The sequence below is a fragment of the Phocoena phocoena genome, chromosome 13, assembly GCF_963924675.1.
Source record: "Phocoena phocoena chromosome 13, mPhoPho1.1, whole genome shotgun sequence".
In the NCBI taxonomy this organism is placed as follows: Eukaryota; Metazoa; Chordata; class Mammalia; order Artiodactyla; family Phocoenidae; genus Phocoena; species Phocoena phocoena.
In genome coordinates this window covers 24,124,870-24,152,023 of record NC_089231.1, presented here as the reverse complement: position 1 = coordinate 24,152,023, position 27,154 = coordinate 24,124,870, and the positions used below count along the sequence as shown (strand labels likewise).

General features: G+C 49.2%; 1 protein-coding gene across 1 annotated transcript in view; it reads right to left on the bottom strand.

Annotated features, from left to right (window-relative positions):
- The window catches only part of MYO5B (myosin VB), a 230,899-nt gene that overhangs the window by 86,008 nt on the left and 117,737 nt on the right, over nucleotides 1-27,154 (bottom strand). Inside the window, exons 12-15 of the mRNA XM_065889991.1 lie at nucleotides 17,442-17,564; nucleotides 16,728-16,811; nucleotides 6,721-6,861; nucleotides 5,703-5,800 (exon numbers count right to left, since the gene is read on the bottom strand). Coding sequence (XP_065746063.1) covers nucleotides 5,703-5,800; nucleotides 6,721-6,861; nucleotides 16,728-16,811; nucleotides 17,442-17,564 — 446 coding nt within the window. The remainder of the gene's footprint in view (nucleotides 1-5,702; nucleotides 5,801-6,720; nucleotides 6,862-16,727; nucleotides 16,812-17,441; nucleotides 17,565-27,154) is intronic.

The following is a 27,154-nucleotide window of genomic DNA, read 5'->3' as shown; positions in this document are numbered from 1 at the left end:
TGTCTGGGTATACGTGTATGTCCTACACATATACTGAGTAGGACACTGGAATAAAAAGTCAGACATGGTCTGGATTTTCTAAGAGCATCCACACTTGAAGAGAAGTGTATAGAAGAAGTAAACCACAAGGCAGTATGTGATAAAGGTGGTAAAAATGCTGAAAGAAACTGGAGGGAAAGATGTTGAGGTTGGCTGGGGTAATCAGGGAGTCTTCGTGGAGAAAGAATTAAGCTGAACTAGAATTAATCATTTATATTTGGGATGAGGAATAAGTGTTTCCATTTCTTTCTGGCTGTTCTGAAGCCTGGATACAAGCCGAGGGCCTCTTGCTCCTTGCACTCTGGGAGGAGGGAGGGCAGGGGTGAGGCCCTCCAGACTCAGCCCCGGATCCTGCGGATTGTACTGGCTTCAGCGCACACCTGGCCGGGCAGTCGGGCAGCCTACTTGCCCTGTTGGGTAAATGCAGATGGCAGCTTCTTTACTTCTAGGACCCAGGAGGGCTCAGCAGGCAACCTCTCACCACATTTGTCTGCCATGCTCCCGGACAGCCCCAGATGCTCTTCTCCCAGCAGCTGGACCCATTCAGGATTCTGGAATTCTGCAGGAAGGACGTGGCCTGGGGTCGACTGCCCTCGATTCACATCTCTCCATGGGACACACCCTCTCTGTCCTCCCATCTCTACGACCTGCTCGGCCCCTGGTCACGTTGCTCTCCTACTCTGAGTTGTGCGTGGGCCAGAGGCCCAGGAGTCCACTGAGGCAGATGGTGCCCTGCAGTGGCCTGGGCTCAGCGGGCACTTGGTGGTGGGGAAACAGCAGGCATTTTCCAAGTGACTGAAGACAGCGAGCTGACCTTCCCCGGGCACTCTCTTGGTTCCAATGCGCAGGGCTCGGCGTCCCAGGAGACGCCCTCGTCCTCCTCCAGGCCTGGGCTCACTCTGACTTCCTCCCACCTACCCCTGCCTGCTCAAGTCCTCCCTTCTTTGGACACCCAGCTCGTCCATACAGTCTTCCTGATGACTCCAGCCCCAGGGTGAACATGGCACTTTGAGCGTGTAAGGCACAACTAAGCGCTGAATTCTGCAGAGTCCTGGACACCAATAGTTACTTCAGAGGAGTTAATTTCATCTTTTTTAGGCAGAGAAGAAGCTCCTTAGAGGAAGGGTCTTACAGGACGAAAGGAAACACTCGCGCCGAGACTAGACCGTAGGCTGAACCTCTTACTATGCCACCTACTTTGTAATTTTGCTGAGGCCGCCCCAGGATTCGGCTCAGTTCTGGCATCTGAGGAGGACCTTCATAAGGGTAGTGGTGATCAGTTTCATAAGAAGCTGTACGTCCGAGGGACATAAAGGCTGCCTGTGACCTCGAGAGATCCAAGGCGGCCTTTGGGAGGCAGCCTCTGCCGTTTACAGGTTCTGCTCCTCTCGCCTCTCAAGTGGTCAGCTGGGCCCTGAGTCAGGAACGCAACGTGGACGTGCTTGTCCTTGGGAAAGGTTTTCTGCTCACAGCAGCCTCTCCCTCGAGGCACCCTGCAGCCGGGATCTCGACTGGCCATCGGCTTCTTCCCTTCGCTTGCCACAACTACGGGGTCAAGTTCAACCTGCTGCACATGGTGGGGACGGGCAGCATGCTTGGCGAGCATCTGTGACCTCTAGTCCTTTGTGAGCTGTGGGTCTAGCTGGGGTCCCTACTTCCTCCACGACCTCCTGCTGCTTCCTGGGTGGAACAATGAGCTAACTGTCACTGACAGGCCCTTCCCTCCTTCAAAGGACTATTACTCTTCCCCAGCACCCCCATCTCCTCCTGCTCTGGACCCCGGTATCATGTCTGTGAAAACTGGGCATGCCAGCCCTGAACCAGGTCCTGTCTGACGGCTGGAGAGTGGCTTGGGAACATGACCCCTGCTCCCATGCAGTGCTGTGGAAGCTCTTTGGGGGAAACGTCTTCTCTTGGGGCCCACACACCGAGTTGGTCCCATGGAAGGCATGTGACAAATAAATTTTGAACTCAGCTTTAACATTCTTCCCTGCTTCTTGATGACCTCAGCAAAATCCCGTCCTTCTTCACACATCCTCTTCCCCGTGGTGGGGGAAACGAGCAAGGCTGAAGGGGAACTTGGACTGGCCTTAGCTCTGACACCAGCAGCTAATGTCACCTTGGGCAAAACACTCTCTCTGGACCTCGTCTTCCTCACTCATTCAATGAGAGCTGAGAATATCTGCCCAAGTCTAATCCACTGGTTTGTTGTAATGATCGAGTGACGTAAAAGAGAGGAAGCTGTTAGAAAAAACCCAAGAAGACAGTATACCAAGAAGATACTGCCATGACCCTCTCCTGTCCACACCCCCCAGGGGACACGTAAAGCCTGTCAGACTTCTGTACCTTAATCTTATCTCCCTGATAGTAAAGAAAACTCACTGTTAAACTCTCTCAGTCTGCCTCCCTGCATTAGTTACCAGTAACTGGGAGTGAAGACCAGCCCTTGCACCTATTAAATTTGGGAGGGCCACAGTGCAGACAAGCAACACCTAAGTCTGGACTGAAAAATTACCAAAGATATGTAAGGGTCCAACTGCTGAAATGCAGGGTTATTCTCTCCTCTCAATAAACTGTGCAGGTTCAGCAGAGCCGGAAGCTTGCTGGACGCAGAGTGAGACCTCCGCCCGTGGTGCCGCCTGGTTGATTGCCACACAGGCTGCCTGGCGCTCTGCGGTGCTGTGCGCACAACACGCAGGAGTCCGAGGTGCTCAGGACCACCCGCTTCTAAGATCCGTGGACTGGCCTTCAGGAAACCTGGCCAGTTCCTCCGACGAGCCACCCCAGATGATCACACACACCCTAGGCCACCTCCTTCCTGGACACTTCACGCCCTCTCGCCTCCATGCTGCTGTGGCTTCTACAGACCCACTGACAGTCACTCCTTCCATGTGGTCAACAGTTATTTGTGGCTGGCAACTCCTTAAGGATGAAGGCTACGTCTTATTCACTGTCATTCCACCTGTCCTAGCCCAGTGCTCAGGACAGATGGTTTCTGAATGCAGGAAGAGGTAGAGAGAAAGACTTTTATAAAAGAGATGCTAACAAAGCATTCAGTGCAGGACAGCGGCTCTCCACTGGGGGCAATTCTGCCCTCCAAGGAACATGTGGTGATGCTTTAAAACATTTTTAGTTGTCACAATAGTAGGGATGTTCCCATCTAGTGGGCAGAGGCCGGGGATGCTGCTAAGCTTCTTCCAGCGCACAGGACACCCGACAGCAAAGAATTCCCTGGGCCAAAATGTCAAGAGTGCTGAGGTTGAGAAACCTAGTTTTAGGGGATGGGAGGAGGGATATAGCACTTTCCTTCCAGAATGTCAACATTATATATATATATATATATATATATATATATATATATATATTTTTTTTTTTTTTTTTTTTTTTTTTTTTTGCGGTACACGGGCCTCTCACTGTTGTGGCCTCTCCCGTTGTGGAGCACAGGTTCCGGACGCGCAGGCTCAGCGGCCATGGCTCACGGGCCCAGCCGCTCCACGGCACGTGGGATATTCCCAGACCAGGGCACGAACCCGCGTCGCCTGCATCGGCAGGCGGACTCTCAACCACTGCGCCACCAGGGAAGCCCAACATCATTTATTTTAATGGCATACATTTTTATACTTGTCACAAATAATCCCCATTACCTCCTTGAATTCTTCCATCAGTATAATTATTTCTTTAACCACAATGAACAGATGAGGAAATGAGACTAAGAGGGTAAAGGACTAGTTCGGGATTCGCCAAATAATTGGTAGCAGAGAATCCAGGCTTTCTGACTTGGTTCTGTATTTCCCCCCATTTTCTTTATTGGGAGGAAGATTTTGGTCCCGAAGGAAAAGGAGGGTCTTAGAAAAATGGGATATTAGGACTAGAAAGTCCCTTTGAAAGTCCCCAGTGTCTTCTCTCACTTGGGAGGGGAGACCCAGCATGAGAACTCGGCACATGGCGGGCGTCCTGTCTGACGAATGAACTGCCCAAGGTCGCGCTGGCTGGGGGGCAGAGCTGGTGCCAGCCCTGGACTCTCCTCTCCTGGGCCCAGTACTCCGCTCCTGCCCTTCACACATAATCTAAGTCTTTCACACATGCTGTGTTTCTAACAGCCTCTTTTCTTCTGGAGGCAGCTGGTAAACAGATGCCACACGGGGGGAATTCCTAAGCGTGTCTCGGAAACTTGGAGGAAGGGAGAAGAATGAACCGTCAGCACACTTCAAAGAAGGCTGATTTGACGCTGTCTTCCTAACCTTTTTCAGCACAAGGTTCCTGTGAGTGGAATTCAAGCTTTATTAACTGATACAAATTGCAGAAGGCAGTTCAGATATTCATTCTGAGAGTCAGAGTTGCCAAAGTAAATTATTTCACAGAAAGAAATTATGCCAGGACCAAAAAGGAAATCAGAAAGATGGGAGGAAAGTGCTTGAAAAATTTTAAAATCCCTTCTCCGGCCAGAGGGAATAGCACACGTGGAGGCTCAGGGTAACCGAAGAGGCTGCAGAGGTGAGTGAGAGACCATTCTAAAGGCGCAGGGCAGTGTTCCAGGCAAGAGATGAAGAGAGTCTGAAACAAGGCCGAAGTGGAAGGGAGAGACGAGGGAGACCAGTGTGAGAAATTTTCAAGTAGACTCCGTGGGACTTTGACAACGACTGGATCCTGGGGAGTAAGGGAGAGGAAAGAATCAAGGGTCATGCTGTCCAGTATGGTAGCCAGTAGCCACTTGTAAGTAATTAAAATGAAATTCAGAATTCACTTTCTCAGTCACACCAGCCACAATGTAAGAACTCAATGGTCACATGTGACTAGCGGCTACCACACTGGTCAAGGCAGATTACAGAAGAGTTCCATCATCACAGAAAGTTCTACTGGACAGCACCGGTCTAGAGAGACTTCAGGTTTCTGGTTGGGAAGAACGAAGTTTGGCGGGTGGATGAGATGTCAGGAAATCATTATGCCATTTACTACAACAGAGACCAAGTAAAGAGGAAACATTCAAGGGGGAGAGGATGAGTCTGGTGTCAGACACGTTGAATGTGAGGGGGCCAATGAAGCTGCAGCAGGCCTGCAGAAAGGCTGGCTGGAATCTGACACAACCCAGAAATGACCAAGATACTGAAGAGTCACTGCTCCCCAGATTTGGGTGAGGTCAACCATGGGAGTGGTGACAGAAATGGAAGAAAATTTTTAAGGTAGGAGTAGTGGCAGAATTGGGGTTAGAGTGAGGGGAAGGTGAGCAAGTGTGGGTAACTCCGGAAGCCCAGCAGGAGAGGGGATGTGAGAAACGGGACCATCTGCATCGACACACTGCTTTAGGTTATGCTTCCTCCATCGAGAAGCCTTCCCTGACCACTCCGGACATACTCCGGTCTCTGAACTGAGCAGTCACTGTGAGACGCACTATGTCTGCATTTAACGGCACACTTCTAAGTGGTTCTCGGATTCGTGGGCACATTCGACACCACTGTAAGCAACAGGGGATCGGGGAACTGGACCTTCTCATCCCCCTGAATCCTCCAGACGGCAGACAGGCGCAACCTGTATTCGGCATATAAACCATCTGGGGAGTGCAGGACCAGCTACTCATCCTGCTGAAGACTGCAGACCTCTGAGAGGCTGTGCCTGCCCCTGCTGCCCCTGAACTTGTAAGGCCACACGAAGAGGCCGGCACTCACCGGAAGGGGAGCTTCTCGTCGTTGGGCTTGATGCAGCGGACGTAGTGCGGCGTTGTGGTGTTCAGGGTCTCCATGAGCAGGTGCAGGGAGGTGCGGAACTGGGGAGACAAAGATCAGTGACTGGTGATTTATCTGTCTTCAGCTTTGTGGCTGAATAAGGAACAAAAAGGAGCACACACAGACTGGTGGTAGTATCTGTCAATACTCTTATTGTTTAGATCATTCCTGTTTAGCCCAGAACAGGGGGACACCCAGGGACCTGGTGTCAGACTCCAGCTCTGACAGCTACCTGGCTGCATAACCAAAACCAAGGCCCTCCCACATCCCCGGCACCGGGGCTCCTCAAAGCACGTGGGGAGAGACCGCCTGGATGCGTCTCATTCAGTGCCCCGATCAGATGAGAGAAGGTGAGCAAATGCTAAGAGCGTGAGAGGGACCATCGCTGTGAATGGAGGCCCATGAGTCCTAAACGTGAGGCCCTGGAGCCCTGACACGTGGTGCCCGGGCATCCCGGGAATTACTGCCTTATAGCAAATGCTCAGAGCCGGGAATCCATCGAAGTATTAAGGTCAGTGGTTGCCAGGGGCTCAGCCGGCACTCTCTTCTCTTGGGAGACACACTGGACATAAAATCCCACAGCAAACCCACAGCAGGAGCTGTTTCTCAGTTTCTGGGTCCCCAGGCTATTGACCCCTCCCTCAACAACTGCACCTCTAGACGTCTGGCCTCGCCCACAGGTGTCTGTGGTCCGGCAACATCTACAATCCCCACAAGCATTAGACATATCGTGTGGGGCTGGAGTCATCCTCTTTCTCTCTCCTGCCAGTTCCCTCAAGAGAAGCTTTCGCAGTTTCCTTCTTCAAAGGGCACAGAAAGACCGGGCTGGGCGCTGGGGATGCGGAGGCCGAGGCCACTCTGGCCTCCCTCTGACTCTGCACCTACATCCTTCGTCTCCAGAGAGGCAGCCCCACTACACGTGCCAGGGCCCACAACTCCCGCCACGAGGCCTGGGGCTGACCTGGTGGCCCACGGTTTTCTTGTGCTCCTTGTTGGAGGCTTTCAGCAGGGGTCTGGCAGAGCGAACGCTGATCTTTGAAGACGTGGCGGCAGCAGGAGCAGAGTCTTTGCCATCGTGGAACAAGTCAGCCACCAGGGGGAGCTAGAAACAAACACAGGAAGAAGACAGAGAACGAGTTCTTGGACTTTATGCTGCTTACACTCTTTCCAAGTAGCTTTCCAATACACGCCTGAGAGAACTGGAAACACACGTCCACATTATTCCTAATAGCGTTACACATGTACAGCATTATTCCTAATGCCCACAAAGCAGGGACAACCCAAATGCCCATCAACTGATGGACAGATGAGCAGAATATGGTGAATACACGCGATGCAGTATTACTCAACAAAAAATATAAAGGAATGAAGTCCTCATACATGCCACAACCTGCGTGAACCCTGGAAACACGCCAAGTGAAAGAAGCCGGACAGAGAGGACCGCACAGTGTGTGATTCCATTTACAGGAAATGTCCAGGGGACAGCAGGTCGTATACGGTTTGCCAGGGGCGAGGGGAGGGGCAAAGTGAAATGCCTGCTGATGGGGACAGAGTTTCTTTTTGGAGTGATGAAAATATTCTGGAATTTAGCATGGCGATAGTTGTACAACTTGGTGAATATACTAAAACCACTGAATTACACAATTTAAAAGGGTGAACTTTGGGTACAAGAATTATATCTCAATTTAAAGAAAGGAAAAATGTAATTTTCCCAGACAATCTCACTTAACCTTTACCTACAAAGATGGGCAAAACTTCTTTCCCTTCTGGTGTGGGAGAAGGTAGCTATGTTCTAAGAAAACTGTTTAAATTTTTCCATACTTATTATTACTGGGTCTTGTAAAGTTATTTAACTTCCTTAAGCCTTATTTTCTTCATCAGTAAAATAGGGATAAGAATGTACCTATTACGTGGAGTTGTTATGAGACTAAATAAGAATATCTCCCTGTTAATGCACTGTGTGTACCAGGGTGAAGATCAGACCATGCGTGAGGGGCAGGTGGGACAGAGAGTCCCAGCCCTCCCCCGTCCCCTACAAAACTAGTCCTGCCAGCATCCCTTGGGGAAGTGGATGCTGGGGATAGAATCAAGTGTTGTAAGGCCACTACCACATTGCCTGCATGTGGGGAGGGAACAAAAGGAGCCCCAGGCCCCACTCTCCAGCCCTGAGCCACTCCCAATCCCAACAGAAGAGAGGCTCAAATGCTTGTGCCTCCGTGTCCAGGCTCCGGTCCGTCACATCCCCTGCACCTTTCTTCCCACAGCCCCCATAACGATGCTGTCTCCCATCTCCTCCCGCCAATTCTGAACGCCCTGAGTCTGTCTTCCAGGGGCTCTGCAATCGGATCCCACTCACCCCCTCTCAGATAATACCTTTTTTCTTTAAATTAATTTTTATTGGCGTATAGTTGCTTTCCAATGCTGTGTTAGTTCCTGCTGTACAGCAAAGCGAATCAGTTATACACATACAGGTATCCACTCTTTTAGACTTCCTTCCCACTTAGGTCACCGCAGAGCAGTGAGTAGAGCTCCCTGTGCTATACAGTAGGTTCTCATTAGTTACCTATTCTATACATAGCAGTGTATATGCGTCAATCCCAATCTCCCAGTTCATCCCACCCCTGCTTCCCCCCTTGGTAACCGTAAGTTTGTTCTCTATATCTGTGTCTCTATTTCAGCTTTGCAAATAAGTTCATCTCTACCGTTTTTCTAGATTCCACATATAAGCGATATTATATGCCATTTGTTTTCCTCTTTCTGACTTCCTTCACTCTGTATGGCAGTCTCTAGATGAAGCTGATCACTTTACTGTCACATAAACCAACACACTTGTTATTCCCACCTTTGCTCATCTTTATTCTTATCTGAAACACCCACCCCCTTCTCCTACCTGCTCTCATCCCGAGAGCCCCATCTCTCAGGGTCTGGCCCTGCCTCCTCCACGACCCTTTCCCAGATCACTTCATCCACTCATTTCTGCCTCTCCCAGGCTCAGCCTGTGCCACCTGGGTACCACCCGAGTCCGTGCTGGGCCCTGAGCCCTAGGCTTGCTGAACCTACAGCCTCCTAGCCTTCCCCCTTGATGGAGGATGAGAGCTGAAGAGAAGACTAAAGGAGAAAATCCACATGAGTACAGAGAAGAGTGCCCGGCATAGAATAAGCACTCATACATGATCTAGTTTTATTATTTTTATTGGGGGTATATATATATAAAATCTGTCTACATTGTGAAAGTACAGATGCCTGAGAAAGTTATATTTTTGAGCTGAAGAGGAAACAGAATCATAGAATTTAAATCTGGAAGAACCATAAAGATCAACCCTCAACTTCCTGTGGCAGGTGAGGAAAGAGCAGCTCTGGGAGGAGGGACCTACCAGACCCTGCTTCAACCCCCAGTCGCCCCACAGCAACCACGGCGGGCGGCATCAGGTCGCCCAGGGCTGTTGGTTAATGGAGGAGCCAGGGCTGGAAGCACTGACCACGGCCTCCTCTCTGAAGACCTCTTCCCTGAGATTCAGCAGGTCCACATTCCTCTGACTTTCTGCCTACTTTTCCCAATGTGTTCTTTCCCAGCACCTTTCACTGGTCCATCTTCTGCACTTCTCTCCTTTGAGTTGCTGATCCCCAAAACTGCATCCTCACCACTTAATTTTTCTAACACTCATTCCCTGGACAGTATCCTTCATGCCCACGGCTTCAACTGTCACCTTCAAGCCCGTCTCTCCATCTTGATTTTCTTCCACTACCAGGGTCCGTAGTTCCAACCATCTGCTGAATATCCTGCTTCTCCTCCCTCTGGGTGTTCCACTGGAAACTCCAAATTCAACATGGCCCAAAACACCACCACCTGCTGTCTTCCCAGATTTAGGTTAGAGATCCTGCCATCACCCTACTTCTCATTCCCATCAATCACCAAGTTCTGTCCATGGTTAAGTCTCAGCAGTCCTTTCTCGATCAACCAGAACATCGCTGCACTGGTTCAGGTCTACCTGAGCTCTCTCCTGGGTCACTACAGTCACCTACAAAAGTCGAGTGTCCTACCCCCAGGCATACGTTCATACAAACACATTCTACCCCACAGCCAGTTTTCTCTAAATCCAAACCATACCCAGTAACCCCCTGTTTACAGACCTGCTGGTCCTCACTGACCATGGCAGAGAGCCACCATCACACATATTAACTGAGAACAGGGGTAGGGGCTGGAGGGGTTGGGGGAGAGGACAGCCCAGGCATGGGGACTCTGTAAACTGGTGCTAGAGAGCCAAGGCACACGTGAGAAAAGGTCAGGTGCCCAGGCACAGTGGCGACTAGAAATTTCCATAGGGAAATAAATAATGGGAGGCTGAAGCCAGGTTCACATTCTGAAGACATCAGTGATTCAGTCTGCCAAGTCTAAACAATATATAAACTGATTAAATTATTCTAATTCATATACTTTCAGAAATAGACTTCCAAGATGTTTGAGTCTTGGGTAGAAGTTACCAACTGCGTGACTGCACTGTTTAAGGGGTCTAACGTCCCGAAATCGTTAGTAGTGGCTTTTTCTGTGAAAAATCTGTTAACTTCTAAGGTCAGGAGCGTGTATCAGAACCACAGGAGGAACTTTGAAATCGGATTCAATTATAAGAGTATTTGAAAACGTAAGCCCCTTTCTCTTGCTTCAATCAGAAAAGCTATGCCTTTTTTTTTTTAATTTGACATATTACAGGATTTATAACTTAAGAACAAAAAAGGAAAACTTTTGTTCAAGGCAGATTTTAATCTACACTGGCACTGTGCTATAATTTGGGAACAACCAAGGTTTAGTCTGGAGAATTTGAATTTTATTTTAAAAGTTATGTTTTAGGGCTTCCCTGGTGGCGCAGTGGTTGAGAGTCCGCCTGCCGATGCAGGGGACACGGGTTCGTGACCCGGTCCGGGAAGATTCCACATGGCGCGGAGTGGCTGAGCCCGTGAGCCATGGCCGCTGGGCCTGTGCGTCCGGAGCCTGTGCTCCACAACGGGAGAGGCCACAACAGTGAGAGGCCCACGTACCGCAAAAACAAACAACAAAAAAGTTATGTTTTAATTGTAGGTCCCTGCTATTGAGACCGCATTTGGAAGTGGTAGGGTCCCTGGGATGGAGAAGAAGATGAGTTTGTTGGGACTTTAAGGAGGAGGGGCAGGCTTTACATCCTATACAGAATTTGTATGATAAACTCAGTAAACGTACAGAGACATCTAATTTGACCACAGGACTGAAAGACGGACAGGCACCATGTTCAACCTCAGGCTGCAGGCAGTAGTAAAAGACCAGGACAAGGGGGCTGGGCCAGACACGGACCTCCTTGTCCCAGGAGTGTCCCAGCTGTAAATTAACCCCAAGTCCCAATGAAAAGTAGTTACCAAGTTCCTGTTTGGAAAAGGATTCATGCAAAGGAACACATTTCTGAGAGAAAAAAAAATTTTTTTTTAATTGACTAACTCCAGTTCTGCTATTAGAGTGACTGGAAAGTCTATTTACCAGATGACCAACCAGTAACAGAAGTACTACGATTCATCTTAGGGCAGCTCTCAGAAACACGATCCACCTGGGCCTTTCTAAAAATTTACTCTCTTCAGTCTTGAAAACACTTAGATAAAACCTTCAAACAAACCAAGTACTTCCCTGATACTACTTGTCACTTATTTCAAAGTGTCCACAGGTACTGGCTTTCGTGTTCTCTGCTATTCAAGTCTATATATAGATTTTAAAAGCCTGAGGCAGATCTATTTGAAAAGGGATTAAAAGAAGTAAGAAAACACTTTCTAAAGACCACTTGACAGTTTAAGAAAAATGTCAGTTACAGGTACATACATAGCTGTTACCTTGGAAATCACACCTATTCATTTCCATTTATATGAACATAAAATATCTTTTCTTTAAAACAGACATAGTGAAACTAAAATAAGACACACTATAATAACCATTTGATTGGAATCTCTTGTCTAGAATCTTATCTTTAAAAGCTACGGCTGTAAACAAAGTAACGAACACATTTTCTTTTCAATCAATTCTTTTACATGGTAAATGCTACCCTCTGGGGGAAAAAAATATCAAACTTTTAGGTAAGAAATATTCTGTTTAAAGGGGTTTTGAAGAGGATTTGGAGGAAAAGTCTCAGTACTTCATTTGTTTAAAGAAGGAAAGGGGGACCTTCCTAGACTGCAGGGAATGATTATCTTGCTTTACTGCCTAAAGTTCTCTCTCACATAGTTACCTATTTATTCTAAATGTTGGTAGAGGTGTTTTAAACACCAGTACAAACTGATTTTAAACAGGAAGCATTCCAAAAACACTTAAAAGCAAATGTTATATAGTATGTTGACTCAAAGGTTATTATATAAAAAATAAATTAAAATTTAAAGCAAATGCGTTTGCTCAGAATGAAATGTGTGTATAACCTGTAAGGAAGCTAGCAGCACGGAAAGCAATGGAACGCATGCATTGTCACCCTTGATGAGCTGAAGCTGAGGGAGAACAGAGATGGGGGGAGATGGAGTTTGGGCCTTGTTGGAGCTACTCCATCCTGACTCCTGGACCTCCGGGATTGTCATGGCCCAGGGTAGGCAGCTTTGGGCTAATATGGTCTACTTGGCCTCTGGACCACATTGGTCTCGAGATCCCTTCCGCTAGGATGGCGTGGAGAGATGGCATCAGGGCTGCCTGCCTAGGAACACGGCCCAGAGTGGCCCTCACTGGCCAGCACCTGCTGGCATAAACTCTGGACCCACTGCCTATCTCTCTGACTTACACTCAGCACTGCCCCAGAAGAGGAAATCTCCAGAAGAAAAAAATTCTCCTTTCGAGATTTTTTTTTCAGATTGATAAAATATTGCTTTTTACAATAAACACTAAGAAGGAAAACCCTCCACCTTTAGCATCTAAAACAAATCAGTCTGTTAACCTGAAATCATGTTTTAAAGAGGCATCTCTTAAGTCTCTATTTATAGCTCTCTGACAGCGGAGAAAGCAATTAGCTATATTATAGCCTCTTAGGCAATGTAACTGGCTTTACTAATTACATTCTCATTAACACCGTTTTATCTCGCTGCTCTTAGTGGGAGCTCTTCAAACATCCTTTTGGCTGATAGGGTATATGGTAGTCTTCCATCCCATACTGCTTAATTTTTCACAGTAATTTGTTAATTTCTTATCAGGGATGCCACACAAAAGAAAAAAGCTAATAGGTCTCCCCCCAGATAAAAATACTTTAAGTAAAACTATGGGTTTACCTACAGGATCTAAGATCTAGCTATGCTTAGTGAGAAGAAAACCAATAAAAAAATTGGGCATTAACTGGATACCATAGGCTTGCATCTTTCCAGGTCTTTATTTTTCTCTCCGCTTTTAAGTGCGCCTGAGAAACATAAACCTTGTGGGACTACTGTGAAAAAAAATTAAAGAAAACGATAGAGGCTCATTTTAAACTATGAGTTTTAAAAATGCTACAATGACAGACGTCGCCAGAGGTGTCCATCTGTCCAAATGATTTAAAGCACATTTCTGATCACTCTGATTCGTAGCTGCAGTCTGTGAAAATCCCATCTGTAGGTTTATAGTGACCTAGTGTCGATCTCTGCTTTCCCTCCTCTGGGATGTCTGAAATGGGTCCAGGGTGGAGAGTTCTCAGCACTCCCTCCTCCTGCTGGGGTCTGGTGGGCCTAGAAGCCTCTCTCGGTTCATCTCTGAGTACTGCTGGCCACCATCACAGCACCTCTGAGGGTTTGCTGGGATGGAGGTGCAAGGGTCTGACAACAAGGTCATTGGTTCTTTAGAAATGTTAGTTGCTGAAGGGGGAGGCTAGAGTTGTGGGAGGTGGACAGGGAACAGAAAGGAGTTGGTACCATTTAAGAGTAGATCACAGACCTATTTTACACTCCAACTTAGCAATACCTCTAGACTTTTGAAGTGCATATTCTTTGAACCGTCAATTCCATTTCTAAACTTTTACAGACATAACTATACAAGTAAGCAAAGATATATGTAAAGGGCATTCCATGCAGTATTAGTTGAATTAGCAAAATACCAATAGCTGTTTAAAAAAAGAAAAGAAGTGGATATGTACTCATGTGGAAAGATGGCCAACGGTAAGTGAAAAATTAGAGAGGACAATGTATAATGCAATTCATTTCAATCTTTTTTTTTTTTTGGCTGTGTTGGGTCTTAGGTGCTGCGTGTGGGCTTTCTCTAGTTGTGGTGAGTGGGGGCTACACTTCGTTGCAGTGCGCGGGCTTCTCATTGCAGTGGCCTTTTTGTGGCAGAGCACGGGCTCTAGGCGCATGGGCTTCAGTAGTTGTGGCACACGGGCTTAGTTGCTCTGTGTCACGTGGGATCTTCCCGGACCAGGGATCAAACCCGTGTCCCCTGCATTGGCAGGTGGATTCTTATCCACTGCGACACCAGGGAAGTCCCCATTTCAACCTTAAAAAGATGTACCAGTATGTTTGTATCATCAGAATGGGAATTCATCAAAAGGGGGGTCAGGAATGGGAGAGAATACTTTCATTTTACATATTTCTATACTATGTGAATTTTTATAAGCCTACATTTCATTTCTAATAAAAACTCAATCTACAATGATACCCCTATTTAGAAAAGAGCTAACATGGCAGGCCTGAGACTGCCATCCTAGAAAGGCCTGCTTACAAGGTTGACCCTTGGCTGGTGTCTGGAAATGTCGATTTTGAGAGGGTTTTCAGCAGTCCCTGATAAGAATGGTTTACTGAGCCTAAACTGTTTATGCAAAAAATATGGTTTATGCTGAATAAACCTGCTTTCCTTCTGGGAGTCTGGAATTTCAGTATGTGCTAGGCAAAGGGTGCCCACGTCACTGACTCTCAGTAGGGAACACTAAGTGCCCAGGCTCAGGTGAGCTGCTCTGGTAGACAGGTCACAGGCACCGTCACAACTCAGTGTGGGAATTAAGTATATTCAGTGCGACTCCAGCGGAAGAGGACTCTGGAAGCTTGCACGTGGTCTCCCCTGGACTTCACCCCGTGCACCTTCTCCCTTTGCTGATTCGCTTTGTATCCTTTTGCTGTAATAAATCATAGCCACGAGTACTACAATATGCTGAGTTCTGTGAGTCTTCCTAGCAAATGGTTCAATTTGGGGGTGACCTTGAGGACTCCCAGCACATTCCTATTACTCTTTTCCATAAAACCTTCTTCTTGACCTTCACAGCATTACCACAATTTTTGATGAAACTCTATATCTTTTCACTAGACTGTAAGTTCTGTGAGGTTAACTACATACATTTGTTACTACTACATACCACACAAATATTCAATAAAGTTTGTTAAATAAAAATAAGAAAAAAAATCTCACTGACTAATAACAGATGATCTGCTGGAGAGAGAGTGTGAGAGATTCCCTTCTAGATTCTGGGATCCCTAAGAGACACTCAAAGTAGGACAAAAATTAATGGCAGAACCAGACGCTGCCATGCCCCTCACTTGTGATCCCACCTGAAAGGAGAAACTTGTAACAAAAGTTTCTCAGCCCTCTAAGGCCAGTGTCACAGTAACAGGAGGTCACAGGCGTCTAACTTCTAAGACGCACACAATGAGGACACGTGCTCCTCAGGGCTCAAACCATCCACTGCTACTCTCTCCCTGTGGCTTTTCTCCCGTTCCCCACCTCCCTTGCAAAGAATGGAAAAAGTCACGTCAACCACCATGGACTAGAGGGCTGGACACCTGGCAAGCCGAGGGGTTAATCTTGCACTGACATGCACATTTACCCAAAGCAAATTTGTCTTAGTGACGACTAATTCCCTGATGCTCCAGATATCGGGAGATGGCATGGGGCTGGGGTCTGCCCCAGGCCACCCACATCGCTGGTACTGACTCAAATCCTCCCTAAAACCCTGGCCTCGGGGCCACGTGATTTACTTGCCTTTAGGAGCCTGGGTCCATTTTGCGGGGCGTATTTTCTCCATTCCATCATCTCACCCTAACTGCATTCATCTAAAGCTTATCACAAAGAGAAATTAATCTGCCATTTCTAGTGTTATCAGGCCTCTGCAGTGAGTTCAGTACCATGTGGTCTGGTAGAAAGCCTCCTAAATCCTAGAGAGTCCTTTTCTGGGTTCCCTCTGAAAGGCTGAAGCCAGCAACGGCACCTGCATCGGCGGGGTGGCTTTCTGTAACGGCGGGGCTCACGCTCCCTGCACCCCCACCCCAGCCAAACCTCCTCTCTTTTCAGGTACCGTATGCTTGTTTTTCTGCCCACTCACAGCCCACTAGAATGTAAACACCTAGAGAGTAGAATCTATCTTATTCACCTCTGTACACGGTGCATTTAGGGGCAGTGCCTCACAAGGTATGTGCTTAACAAATATTTGTTTAGGTGAATCAGTGCCTTGTTCCCTCTACCTGTAGAATGGACACAATATTGGCTACCTTTTTGTCATGCTCGCGAGAAGGAAATAACTGGAATTCTGGAGATAACAGAAAGTAACATTCCAAAATTGTAGATTTAAGTGTCCCTTGAATCCTATGATTCCATTTAAGTTTCTGGCCATAGGGAAGTTCCACAGACTGCTAAGCAGGAATGAAACGCACTGATACTAGGATGTGAAGGGGTTTAAGTACTTTTACATCTGCATGTAGGAGGTGGAGGACAAATGACCCGATGGATGCCAGCAATGTTTTCACAGTTATACCTACCATCGTCTCTCCGACTGTCACTTCTCCTGTTCCCCCCGCTCCCCTGTCCTTCCATTAGCTGGCATCTTCCCCAGTCACCTCTGCCATCCCTTGCTTTCTTCCCTCCATCAGGCCGTTCTCAAATTCTCAGACTGAAATAACCTACAGACCCCTCACCTCCCCCTGCCCCGCACCCCTGCCTTGGCCCCTCCAGAGTGGGGACGGCACCAACCACACCCTGTCTGGCTCTGGCCGTGGACACTCCACCTCTGTTTCCCTGCTTCCGACGCTCTTTACCTTGCTGGCCTTCAGAATATTGATCTGCTCTTCGTACACCGTGTCTCTGTTTTTCTCCAGAAAACTATCTGAAAGGTACTCCACCTGGAGCCACGGCAGGAAACAGAAATGGTAGTTAGTGCTCCAGCCTGACCCGGGACCCTCAGCAGCTTCTCCAGTAGTTTCAGCTCATCCACAGTGTTTTCTGAAAAGAGCTGTGCGTACATGGGAAACCCACAGATGTTCTCATCCAAACTGCAAACCCAAGACGTGATTAGGGTTTACATAGAGGGAGTTGAATATTCATTTTGCGGAAAACCAAATTGTTTTTAAAAAGGAGTTCCTGTAAGATGGCCTTTAATAGAAGGCTTCCTTTGGGTGCTCTAAATGCAGCTTGTCAGCCTCACCCCAGATCAACTGAATTAGAACCTGCCTTTGAGCAATACCCTAGGTGACCTGCACACACATGAAAATTTGAGAAGCACTGGGCTAGTGCACACAGAACACAGCCCACGTAGAGAAATTCTAAGTTTACGCCAGCCGCCGGGAAAGGAGCCACCTGAAGAAGAATCACTCTTTCTTCTTCTCTCTCAGGCTCCAGGAGAGTAGACAAGGCCCCACCCAAGAGACTCCAGGCCCTCTGAATTCAAAGGGCAGCTCCCTCTTAGCCCAGGCACCCCGAGTCCACCTTGGACGGGGCTCACGGAGCACCGGGCCCACCAAGAGGAGACCCACCTTATCTGCAAAGTGGACGACAATGAAGGCCGTGTTGGACATGCGGGGTTTCTGGAAGTGCTGGCTGCCGGAGTGCCGGTCGTAGAGCTTCTGAGCCCAGTTCTGGTCAGTTCCTTTGGGGACCTGTGGATCCACAAAATCAGGTGCTTTGTGAAGAGGAAAAAGGAAGCCAAGAGTCAAGGCAGAATGATGGAGTCTGCCAGGAAGCTGACCTCATGAGGCTGGATTCAGCTCTGAGACCTGGACCCTAACTGGATGTGGAAAGCAGATTCAATCGTGAACACCTGGGATCCCACATGGCATGCCCTCAACATGCCCTGTATGCTGGCACCCTGAAGGGGTGCGCTGAGCCTCAAAGAACCTGCTGTCTGGCAGACGCTGGAAGAGTTGGGAGAGGAAGAGGGTGGAGGCCAAGGTCACAGGAGTAGAATCATAACCCACAGGATAAATCTGAAGATGCTTCTTTGCTCTGGTGGGGCCAGTGACTTCAGGGTCATGAACACACCACATCCGCCTCCAGTGCCAAGTTCCTGCTCACTCAGGTCAACTCCTGCAGCAGGAAAGCCCACTGTCTCTCTCTAGGGCCATCTGAATACCAGTGTCCAGGCTCAGCTCAAGTCTGTCCTCTTCTCTGGAGCCTTTCCTGACCACCCTTGATCTCGCTTTGGAATTCTTCCAACTTAGCTCTTACATATGCACTGCCTAATATTGTTCATCGTTTGGTTTTTGTGTATCGTCTTGTCTCTATAAACTGTAAAGTAAGTTTGTTGGGTTCAGGAAGTATGACTTACTGTTTTTTTTCCTGTCCCTCAAAGAACTTAAAATTGGATTCCAGGGCTTCCCTGGTGGCACAGTGGTTGAGAGTCTGCCTGCCGATGCAGGGGACACGGGTTCATGCCCCGGTCCGGGAAGATCCCACATGCCGCGGAGCGGCTGGGCCCATGAGCCATGGCCGCTCAGCCTGCGCGTCCGGAGCCTGTGCTCCGCAACGGGGGAGGCCACAGCAGTGAGAGGCCCGTGTACCGCAAAAAAAAAAAAAAAAATTGGATTCCAGCCATGCACTGGGCGCTAAGTACCTGGTGATTGAGCTACGCAGTACTAACCTCTACCTCCCCCCAATTTAAAGTTAGAGATTTACTACATTAATAATTCTGAAGGGCAGCCTCTTTTAATATCTTTAGAGATGGCTTCAGAAGTGAAAAAGCATCTTGCTTTGTTGAAAACACAACACGGAGTCACTGTAACCACCACTCAAACTGTCAAGAAACATGGTGCCTCTGCTGATGGGAAGGTGCTCCCCACCACCCGTCACCCCTGAGCATCACTGCACACGCACCTCCCTCAGCTATGGGCCACCAACTGCCTTTCGCCCTTTTCATTAGTTTAGATTGTATATTTGGATCAGGCAGGGTTGAAGGTGACCCTTGCACTAGCCATTTAAAAAGGGCTTTGTTTAGTAAATTAATAATACCTGTGCCATAAGAAAAATGCTTACACACTTGAGAACAAAGTTCTCAAATGCTTTGTAAGCAAACAGATTTTTCTCAATATCCAGCTTGGTGTAACTAGGATTGAATATCCAGTGCTAGGTGCCACAGGATTTTTAAGGAAACTCCTTCTTGAAGGAGACTATTAATTGCGTTGGGCAGACAAAATAAAATATATTTAATTGAGCATTTAAAAATATATTGTTTTATATTTGTCTCCAAGCATCCTGTGTTTAGAAACACCAGGTACGGGGGGAAGCAAGAGGGCAGCCTGGCGGAGCTGTCAGGAGGCGAGGCTGGAGAACAGGAACACAATGGACCCAGCACTGGCAGAACTGGGCAAGACAGAACAGAAGGGGTAGGGCTATGATGAGAAGCCCCACCTGGTCAACACTTGTATTTGCCAGTATCAAAATCTTCTTGTCTTGACAAGGAAATTGGACTTCTGTTAGCAGACTCCATAATTCCACATAGTCTCTAATTCAGACTTGCATAAATCAATGAGTAAGGGAGGTCAGGAATCAAGGTCATAGGTATACATATTTCCTGACAAGGGTCAGTCTCTCTTCTCACCCCCACCCTTGACTAAAAATAAGGGCCAGCAGGAATTCACAACCATTAAGAATCTCAGATAATAATCAAAGCAAATGCCCAAAGAACTTACTGCCAGGCAGTTCTCTATACATTTTCGATGTATTAACTCATTCAACCCTGGCAATAATCCCATGAGCTAGGTACTATGGCTGTATACATTTTACAGATGAAGAAACTGAGACAGAGAGGTTAGGTAACTTGCCCAAGGTCACACAGCGGGGAAATAGCAGAACTGGGGTTCAAACCAGGACAGGCTCTAGAGTATGTGCTCCTCACTATCATGCTTTCCTGCCTGACGAGAGAGTTTTAAAGGTAACCACAAAGGCATGGTTAGGCAGGATGTAGTTATTTCCAAAAATCCTTCCAAAAAGTAGATTTAGAACAGGCGTAGGAGATAGAAAGCAAATTTTGTATTTTGATAAAAGCTACAATAGATTGTGGTTATCAGTAGCTCTGGAATATGCAGCGAATCAAAGCCTTTAAAAAAGAATCTACCAGCAGCTTCACGCGAGCTTCCTTACTCTCCTCTCCAAAGGCACTGGACCAGGAGCCTGGACCCCAGCTCTGTCCTCATCTAGGTGGGTACTGTCCCTCAGAGGGCAAGTCCCTCCGACCTGCTCTGTTGGCCACTGGTCACAGCAAAAAGTGAAGGCCCGGGTCCCAGACAGGCAAATCTCCAGAGATAGGAAGTAGATGAGTGGTTGCCTAGGGCTGTGGGGGAATGGAGAGTGACTGCTAAGGGGTTTCTTTAGGGGACGATGAAAATGTTCTAAAATTGATTGTGGTGGTGATGGCTGCATGACTCTGAAAATACTAAAAAACACTGAATTGTGTATTTTAAATAGGTGAATTGTATGGTTCACTAATTCTATCTTAATAAAGCTGTTAAAATGCATTAAACCTGACTTTACTCTTCGTTATTGAAATAAAACAGAGAAAACATGGCGGGGGGAGGGGAATGAAAGTCCTCAGACTTACTAAGCCCCTCAACAGCTTGGGGTATAAACCCTGTGGCCCAGGACAACTTTTCACCAAGGTGCTCTTGGAACCTTGTCGGAAACTGTACTCTCTCTTGAAGATGTCTGGCTGCCATCACTGGCCTGGGACATTGCCAGGGGCCGAAGCCTGCCCCAGCCCAACAGCTGACAAGAGCTGACTGATAAGGACCCCAAAGCCAGTTATTCCATCTCCGCTCCTTGTCCCGTTTTCCGGGGCCACTGCCACCACGGCCGCCTCCCTGGTCACTATCTCACTCCATCCCATACCTCCGTGGGCTCCCTGATGCCCTCTCAAATGACCCTGCCCCCATCAACCCCGAATCCTCCTGCGATAGCTGGACCTCCAGGACGCTGCTGTCCTAACAGCTCTAGGCGGAGGTGGCTCCTTCCTCCCCACCTGGCAGCCATCTCCTCCAAGGCCAGTTCCGGGCCTTTACTTTTCCACCCTCACAAAACAGCCTTTCCGCGTGCTCAGCGAGACGCTAATTCTAGAGCAACTCAACGACCCATCCTGTCCCTTCCCACACCTGGGTGGCTGGCTAAGATCACACGTCAGCTCCTCTTCCCTTCATCGACTCCTGCTGATAAGTTAATATAATTTAGTATTGCCGCCAGAAAATAAAATCAAATTTCACTGTGAGCGTCACTGCCATGGATTAAGACACTGTGCCCAGATTGAAGGGGAGAGTTGACCCCAACAACTCCCACATCTCACTTTATGGTCTCTGACCTCAGTAAACACGTCTCTGCACTCAGTATTGCTCGTCCCTGTTTGTAGGACACCTTGTCCCCTCCTCCTCTGTTCTCTTCAGCTTCTAACCCTGCTGTGTCTTAGCAGATGCCTCGCTTCCTCCCTCATAGGGAAGCCAGCTGTCAAGCAGGAAACCTCAAATTCCTGCTCTACATCCAGAAACTCAGCTGCATCCACAGCCCTACGATCCTTTGGGCCCTTCTCACGGGAGGGAGCGCTTCTTCCCCTAGCCGGCATCCTGCACACGCACCCCTGCCTCCTGGAGACCTGGATCCACCCAGCTTCCCTCTCCCGGAAGCCTCTCCCACCTCTCCTCTCTCTCACCTCCTCCTTTTCACAGCTAAGCCTCCGGAAAGGAATTCAGACTTGCCATCTCCACGGCCTCACCTATTCTCTCAGGTTACTGAGGTCAGGCTTCTGCCCAGACAACTTCCTTGAAACTGCTCTAAGCGACACCTCGCTGCCAGGTGCAGGGCTCCGAGGCCCTCACCACTGCTGCCCTCCCTTCTCAGCCCCTCTGCTCCTCGCCTAGAGCCCTCGGCGTCTCCTCCTGGCTGGACAAGCGCAGCGCTGCCAGGGCACTGCTGACTCCAGTCTCTCTGCAGCTTACGTTTCACACAGTTGCCAGGGAGACCTGTTGAAAAGTGAGTCACATCTGATCACACCTCTCCCCCGCTTCACACCCTTCCACCCCCGGAGCTTCCAGAGTCAAGTCCAAATGCCTTCGCCGGGCAGGCAAGGCCGAGCCTCATATTCTTGGACGGTTCCTCCTCCCGCCCTCGCCTGCCACCACCATAGGCTCTCTCTGGACAGATAGGACCATCTCATATTCTGTGAACGTGACATTCCCTTTGCTCAGAACCCCTCTCCCCTCATGTGACCCCTGCTTACACAGCTGCCCTGAGCACGCTTTCCCCCTGAAACTTTCTTCTCAGTGTTTCCATTTCCCTGTCATCCGGGGAGATGATCTCAGTGCTTGCTCGATCCCCTCTGATGTGTGTTGAAGGGAACATGGGGTTCGCAGGGTGGATGAATGCGGGAAAGGCACTTCCCCCACCTCCACCACAGGCTTCAAAGCTGCTCACAAGCCGTAGCCTCTGGGGTGACGTCTTAGGAAACCACAAGCCCTTGGTCTTGATCCACCGTAAACTCTCATGAGAGCAGCCTTGCCCAGGTCAGGAAACTGAAGGGTATTCACCTCCCCGTCTGCAGGCTGCTTTCCTTCTACTGCCTCAACAATAATACATTAATTAGGAAGGTCCATCCTCGTCGGCTCCGCAGGCTGGGTTCCATGAAACAGAGAATCCTAGTCAACAGGGCAGAGCTTGCCTCCCCGACCCAGGCCTTCCTTTGTGGGTCCCTAACACAGTCTCTACAACCTGAGACGGTGTCTGTATCTTCATTCACTAGAATTGCTTCCCGGGGTCAAAGTATCATTTTCACAAAATTCCTGCTAAAATGCAAGTATGTGATTTATGAGAAAACATGCACTGACATCTCAAATCCTATCAGCCCTAACCAGTTTGTTCCTCCAAGAGGGAGGGACTGATGACCGAGACATGGGGAGGGCAGGGAACTGGGGGTCTGAATTCGGTGTAGACACGCTTATGTCCACAGCATCCACAGCAGCCTTAGCGCTGGGGGAGGAGAGTTTTGTTACGAGCAGCCCGGAAACGATCATTTTCCACAAGCAAACACCCTCTCCCCTGGCCGTGGTTACTGAGGAGCAGCTGTAGTTTGCGGCTCAGTCTGGGTCTGACGATAAATTCATGACTGTAGGGAAGCTTTCCCACCTGGAGGAATCCGGAGCACTTTGCTGTCCTGGTCCCCACGCCTCCTCTGCAGCTTCCGGCACCCAGCACAGGCTGAGGAGACCCACCCTATGTGCTGTCCCTTTCAGTCCATGGCTACCCCGTCTCCACGTTTCTCATTTAAATCTCAGCCCACTGGTCCTGCCTGCCACTAGATGTCTTCTCCAGGAGAAGTGATTTTCCCGATGGCTGCTTTTTACTTCATTTGGCTTCGTGGCCTGTCGCATAACCCACTTCTTCACAGTACGATCTCCTGATTCTTTCTCACCCTGCAGAGTGTATCTGAGGCAGCTCCACGTCCAACAGGATGGCTCCCGAGAAACGCAAGCTGCCCAGGTGTGACCAATTCCATGGGAATCCCTAACCTGCTTAGGTCAGAGTCATGGGTGCTGCTAGAAGGGTGCAGCAGGCTGCCCTGTTTCTAAAGTCAGATTTACAGTATGATTTCCAAACAGCAAAATGCACCCTCTTTAAGTGTACAGTTTCATGACTTGACAAAAGTAATAACTGTTGGTTAAAACTCCATCTGTTACTAGAAGCTGAATCAGATTACGCTGAATGACCCTGAATTCCCAGAGCGGTTAAACCTGGTGGAGGATGGCGCCCACACTGTGGGGTTTTGCTTTATTCCTTAATGTGGTGTTCAGCTTGCCTCCCCTGCTATACTTGTGACTGGCGGCTAGTGAGTTTGAAAGTGTCACATTCACAGTACTACCCCCAATCCAACGGGACGCTCTAGTCCCCACCAGCTTGACTAGCAAGAAACCCAGGCTTATCCTCAGACCTTCCCTTCTAAGGAGCCGCAGGGATGGGGAAGCAGGGACCTAACAGAACTGCAGCTCAGCACTCTTTCTGACTTGGTGTGCCCTGCCCTTGAGGTCACTCCGCTGCCTCTGCTGGGCTCTGGTCCCTGCCCACAGCCCTCTGCGGGCCCCTCGCCCTCACTCAGGCCAAGCTCTTCCCCAGCACCATCCTGTCCCTCTTCACCCTTTGCTGGCCCGCAGGGAGATCCCTGCCTCCACTCCTGAGGGTTTTCCCCTCAAGACCAGACATACAGTAGGTGCATCATACATTCTGGGTGTCTGGCAGGAGTTTGAGTTGGATACAGTCTTTGACTTAAATCACCTAATTTTACAGACCCAAACAGAAGGCACCACAGAGCATAAGGCAGAGACCATCCCTGTAAACACAGCCGGACTTTACTTCCCCTTAGCTTCTTGAAAGTAATATAGGCAGCGTGCATTCTGTAGGAAGACTGAACAGAAACGTCTGGGGAGCCCTACTGCCCCGGGAATACCCAAGGCTTCAAAGTCTAGGGATTTGGGGAAGTTACTCTCAAAACTGCTGAATACTTGCACCTTGGTCCTCCCTGCAACCACTGCCTACTTTTCGGCCGCACTGCTAAGCACTCCTCCACCACTCCCGGAGCCACCTGCCGCCCGGCCCAGTGCTGCACTGAGTGCCCCCCACTCCCTCACCCAGAGGCCTGGGTCCCACTCTCTGGACAGCAGTCTGAGGTCTCCCACCTTGCACTGGGACCCGTGTTCTCACCGCCGTGACCTGACATTCCTGGGACACGTTCCCTAGGGTAGTGGCACCTCTGAGAACCTCAAACTGTGAGCCAAAACAAACGCACACGTGGCCCTGGATTGCCTGCCAAAGGCAGGAGAAATCAGGGAGAACTGATCAGACAGCTGCTGAATTCACAGACTCAATCACCCTGAGGCACGGGGCTGTTCCTATGAGAGGTGTGTGTAAGGCGAAAGGAGAGGCCAGGCCCCCCTGGGGCCGTGGTTTTGGTGTAGTCAGCGCTTCAGCACAGAGCCAGGTAGAGCAATGCAGAACAAGCCGCCTGCCTCAGAGCCCTGTATGACCTTGGACTTCACAACTGGGTAGGGGAATGAAGAGCTGGAGCCCTCCTGGAGCCAGGGCCTGGGGGGCTGCGCTGGCTCAGCAGGCCAGAACGGGACCGAGGACATGGGTTGGGGGTGTGGAGCTGGGGAAGGTTATGGAGAGGATCACAGAGGGTCACAAGGGGGAGGGGAGCGTGTTCCCTGAGTGTCAGAAGGGAGCTATTGGCTGTGGACACTAAGCCAAGAATATGAGTGAGTGGTGAACACCGGGAGGGGAGACTGGAGGGCCTGGGCTGTGACTTCTGTCATTGAGCCAGTGCCACTCGAGGCAGGGACAACTTCTTACCACCTTTACCTCAACCTCACAGGCGGAGCAAGACAAGGCTCACCTCTGCCACACTGAGGAATTACCTGTTCCTGAACCTGACTCCAGATGAAGTCCCCAGCTTAGAAAATGTGCTGAAAACCATCAGATAAAGATGTGGGGGGGAGGACCTTCAAGACGGCAGAGGAGTAAGATGTGAAGATGAGCTTCTTCCCCACAAATACATCAGAACTACACCTACATGTGGAACAACTCCTACAGAACACCTACTGAACGCTGGCAGGGGAACTCAGATTTCCAAAAAGGCAAGAAAATCCCCAGGTAACTGGGTAGGGCAAAAGGAAAAAGGAAAAAAAAAAAGAGACAAAGGAATCTGGACAGGACCTGCCCTTCTGGGAGGGAGCTGGGAAGGAGGAAAAGGTCCCACACACTAGGAAGCCCCTTCACTGGCAGGGCTGGGGGAAGCTTTGGAGCCACGGAGGAGAGCACAGCAACAGGGGTGCAGAGGGCAAAGCGGAGAGATTCCCACACAGAGGATCTGTGCCGACCAGCACTCACCAGCCCGAGAGGCTTGTCTGCTCACCCGCCGGGGCGGCCGGGGCTGGGAGCTGAGGCTCGGGCTTCGGTCGGAGTGCAGGGAGAGGACTGGGGTTGGCGGCATGAACACAGCCTGAAGGGGTCAAGTGTGCCACAGCTAGCCGGGAGGGAGTCCGGGAAAAAACCTGGGCCTGCTGGACAGCAAGAATCCACTGTGGTGGGCTGCGGGAGAAGAGGGGCAGGCCCACCAGAGGAGCTTCCTGCTCCGTGCGCCCACAGACGGCAGGGCAACGCCTACACAACTGTGAGCGTGAGCCGCAGCTCTCATCTCGGAACCCAGAGGCTGCTGCCGCTGCCACCAAGGGTCCTGTGTGCAAGGCAGGTCACTGCCCACACACTCCCGGCAGCCTGTACAGCCTGCCCCTGCCGAGGGTCCCGCGAAGCAGGACTAACTTCCCTGGGAGAAGGCACAGCGCACCTCAGGCTCTTGCAACTCCGTGCCAGTCTCTGCTGCTGCAGGCACACCTGCACATTCCAATTGTGATTGCTGTATCCCTCCCTCCCCCCGGCCTGAGTGAGCAAGTGAGCATTTACAGCCGCTGCTTTCACCCACTCTTGCCTGGGAGGGGACCAGACACCTGAGGGCAGCTCACAAGCAGAGGCGGGGCCAAAGGCAAAGCTGAACCCCAGGGGCTCTGCGACCAGAGAAGAGAAAGGGAAATCTCTCTGTGCAGCTGCAGAAGCAGGGGGTTAAAATCCCTGCAATTGGCTTGGTAAACCCCGCATGTGTGGAATACGTGAATAGACAACAAGTGTTCCCACAATTGAGGCTGTGAACTTTGGGGACAAGTACACACAGGAGGAAAGCCAGATGAGAGGCTCAGCTGGCCCAAAAATGCCCACAGCAGAGACCTACTGAGAAGTATAAGAAGACTTCCTGGATGGGCAGGGATTGGCTGCGGCTCACTGGGGGGACACGGACACTGACAGCTGAGGCCCCAGGAAAACATCACTACTTTTTTTTCTTTGTTTTGTTTTGTTCCATTGTTCTTTTTTTTATGATTATTCTTTTAATTTTTATTTACTTTTTATTTTCTTTCTTATGCTTTTATTTCTAATATATTTTTAATTTTATTTTTTTCTTCTTTCTACTGTACTTTTTTGTTATATTGTGTTTTTTCCTTGTGTTTCTTTCTTTGTTTTGCTTTGTTTTCATTTTATTTTAAACTATATTATCTATTTTTACTTTACTACGTTGTTTTGTATTTTTTCCTTTGGTTTTCATCTTTCTTTTGTCTTTACATTTTTTTTATCGTTTTTGTGTGTTTGCTTTATGCTTTCATTGCCTTTTTTTAGT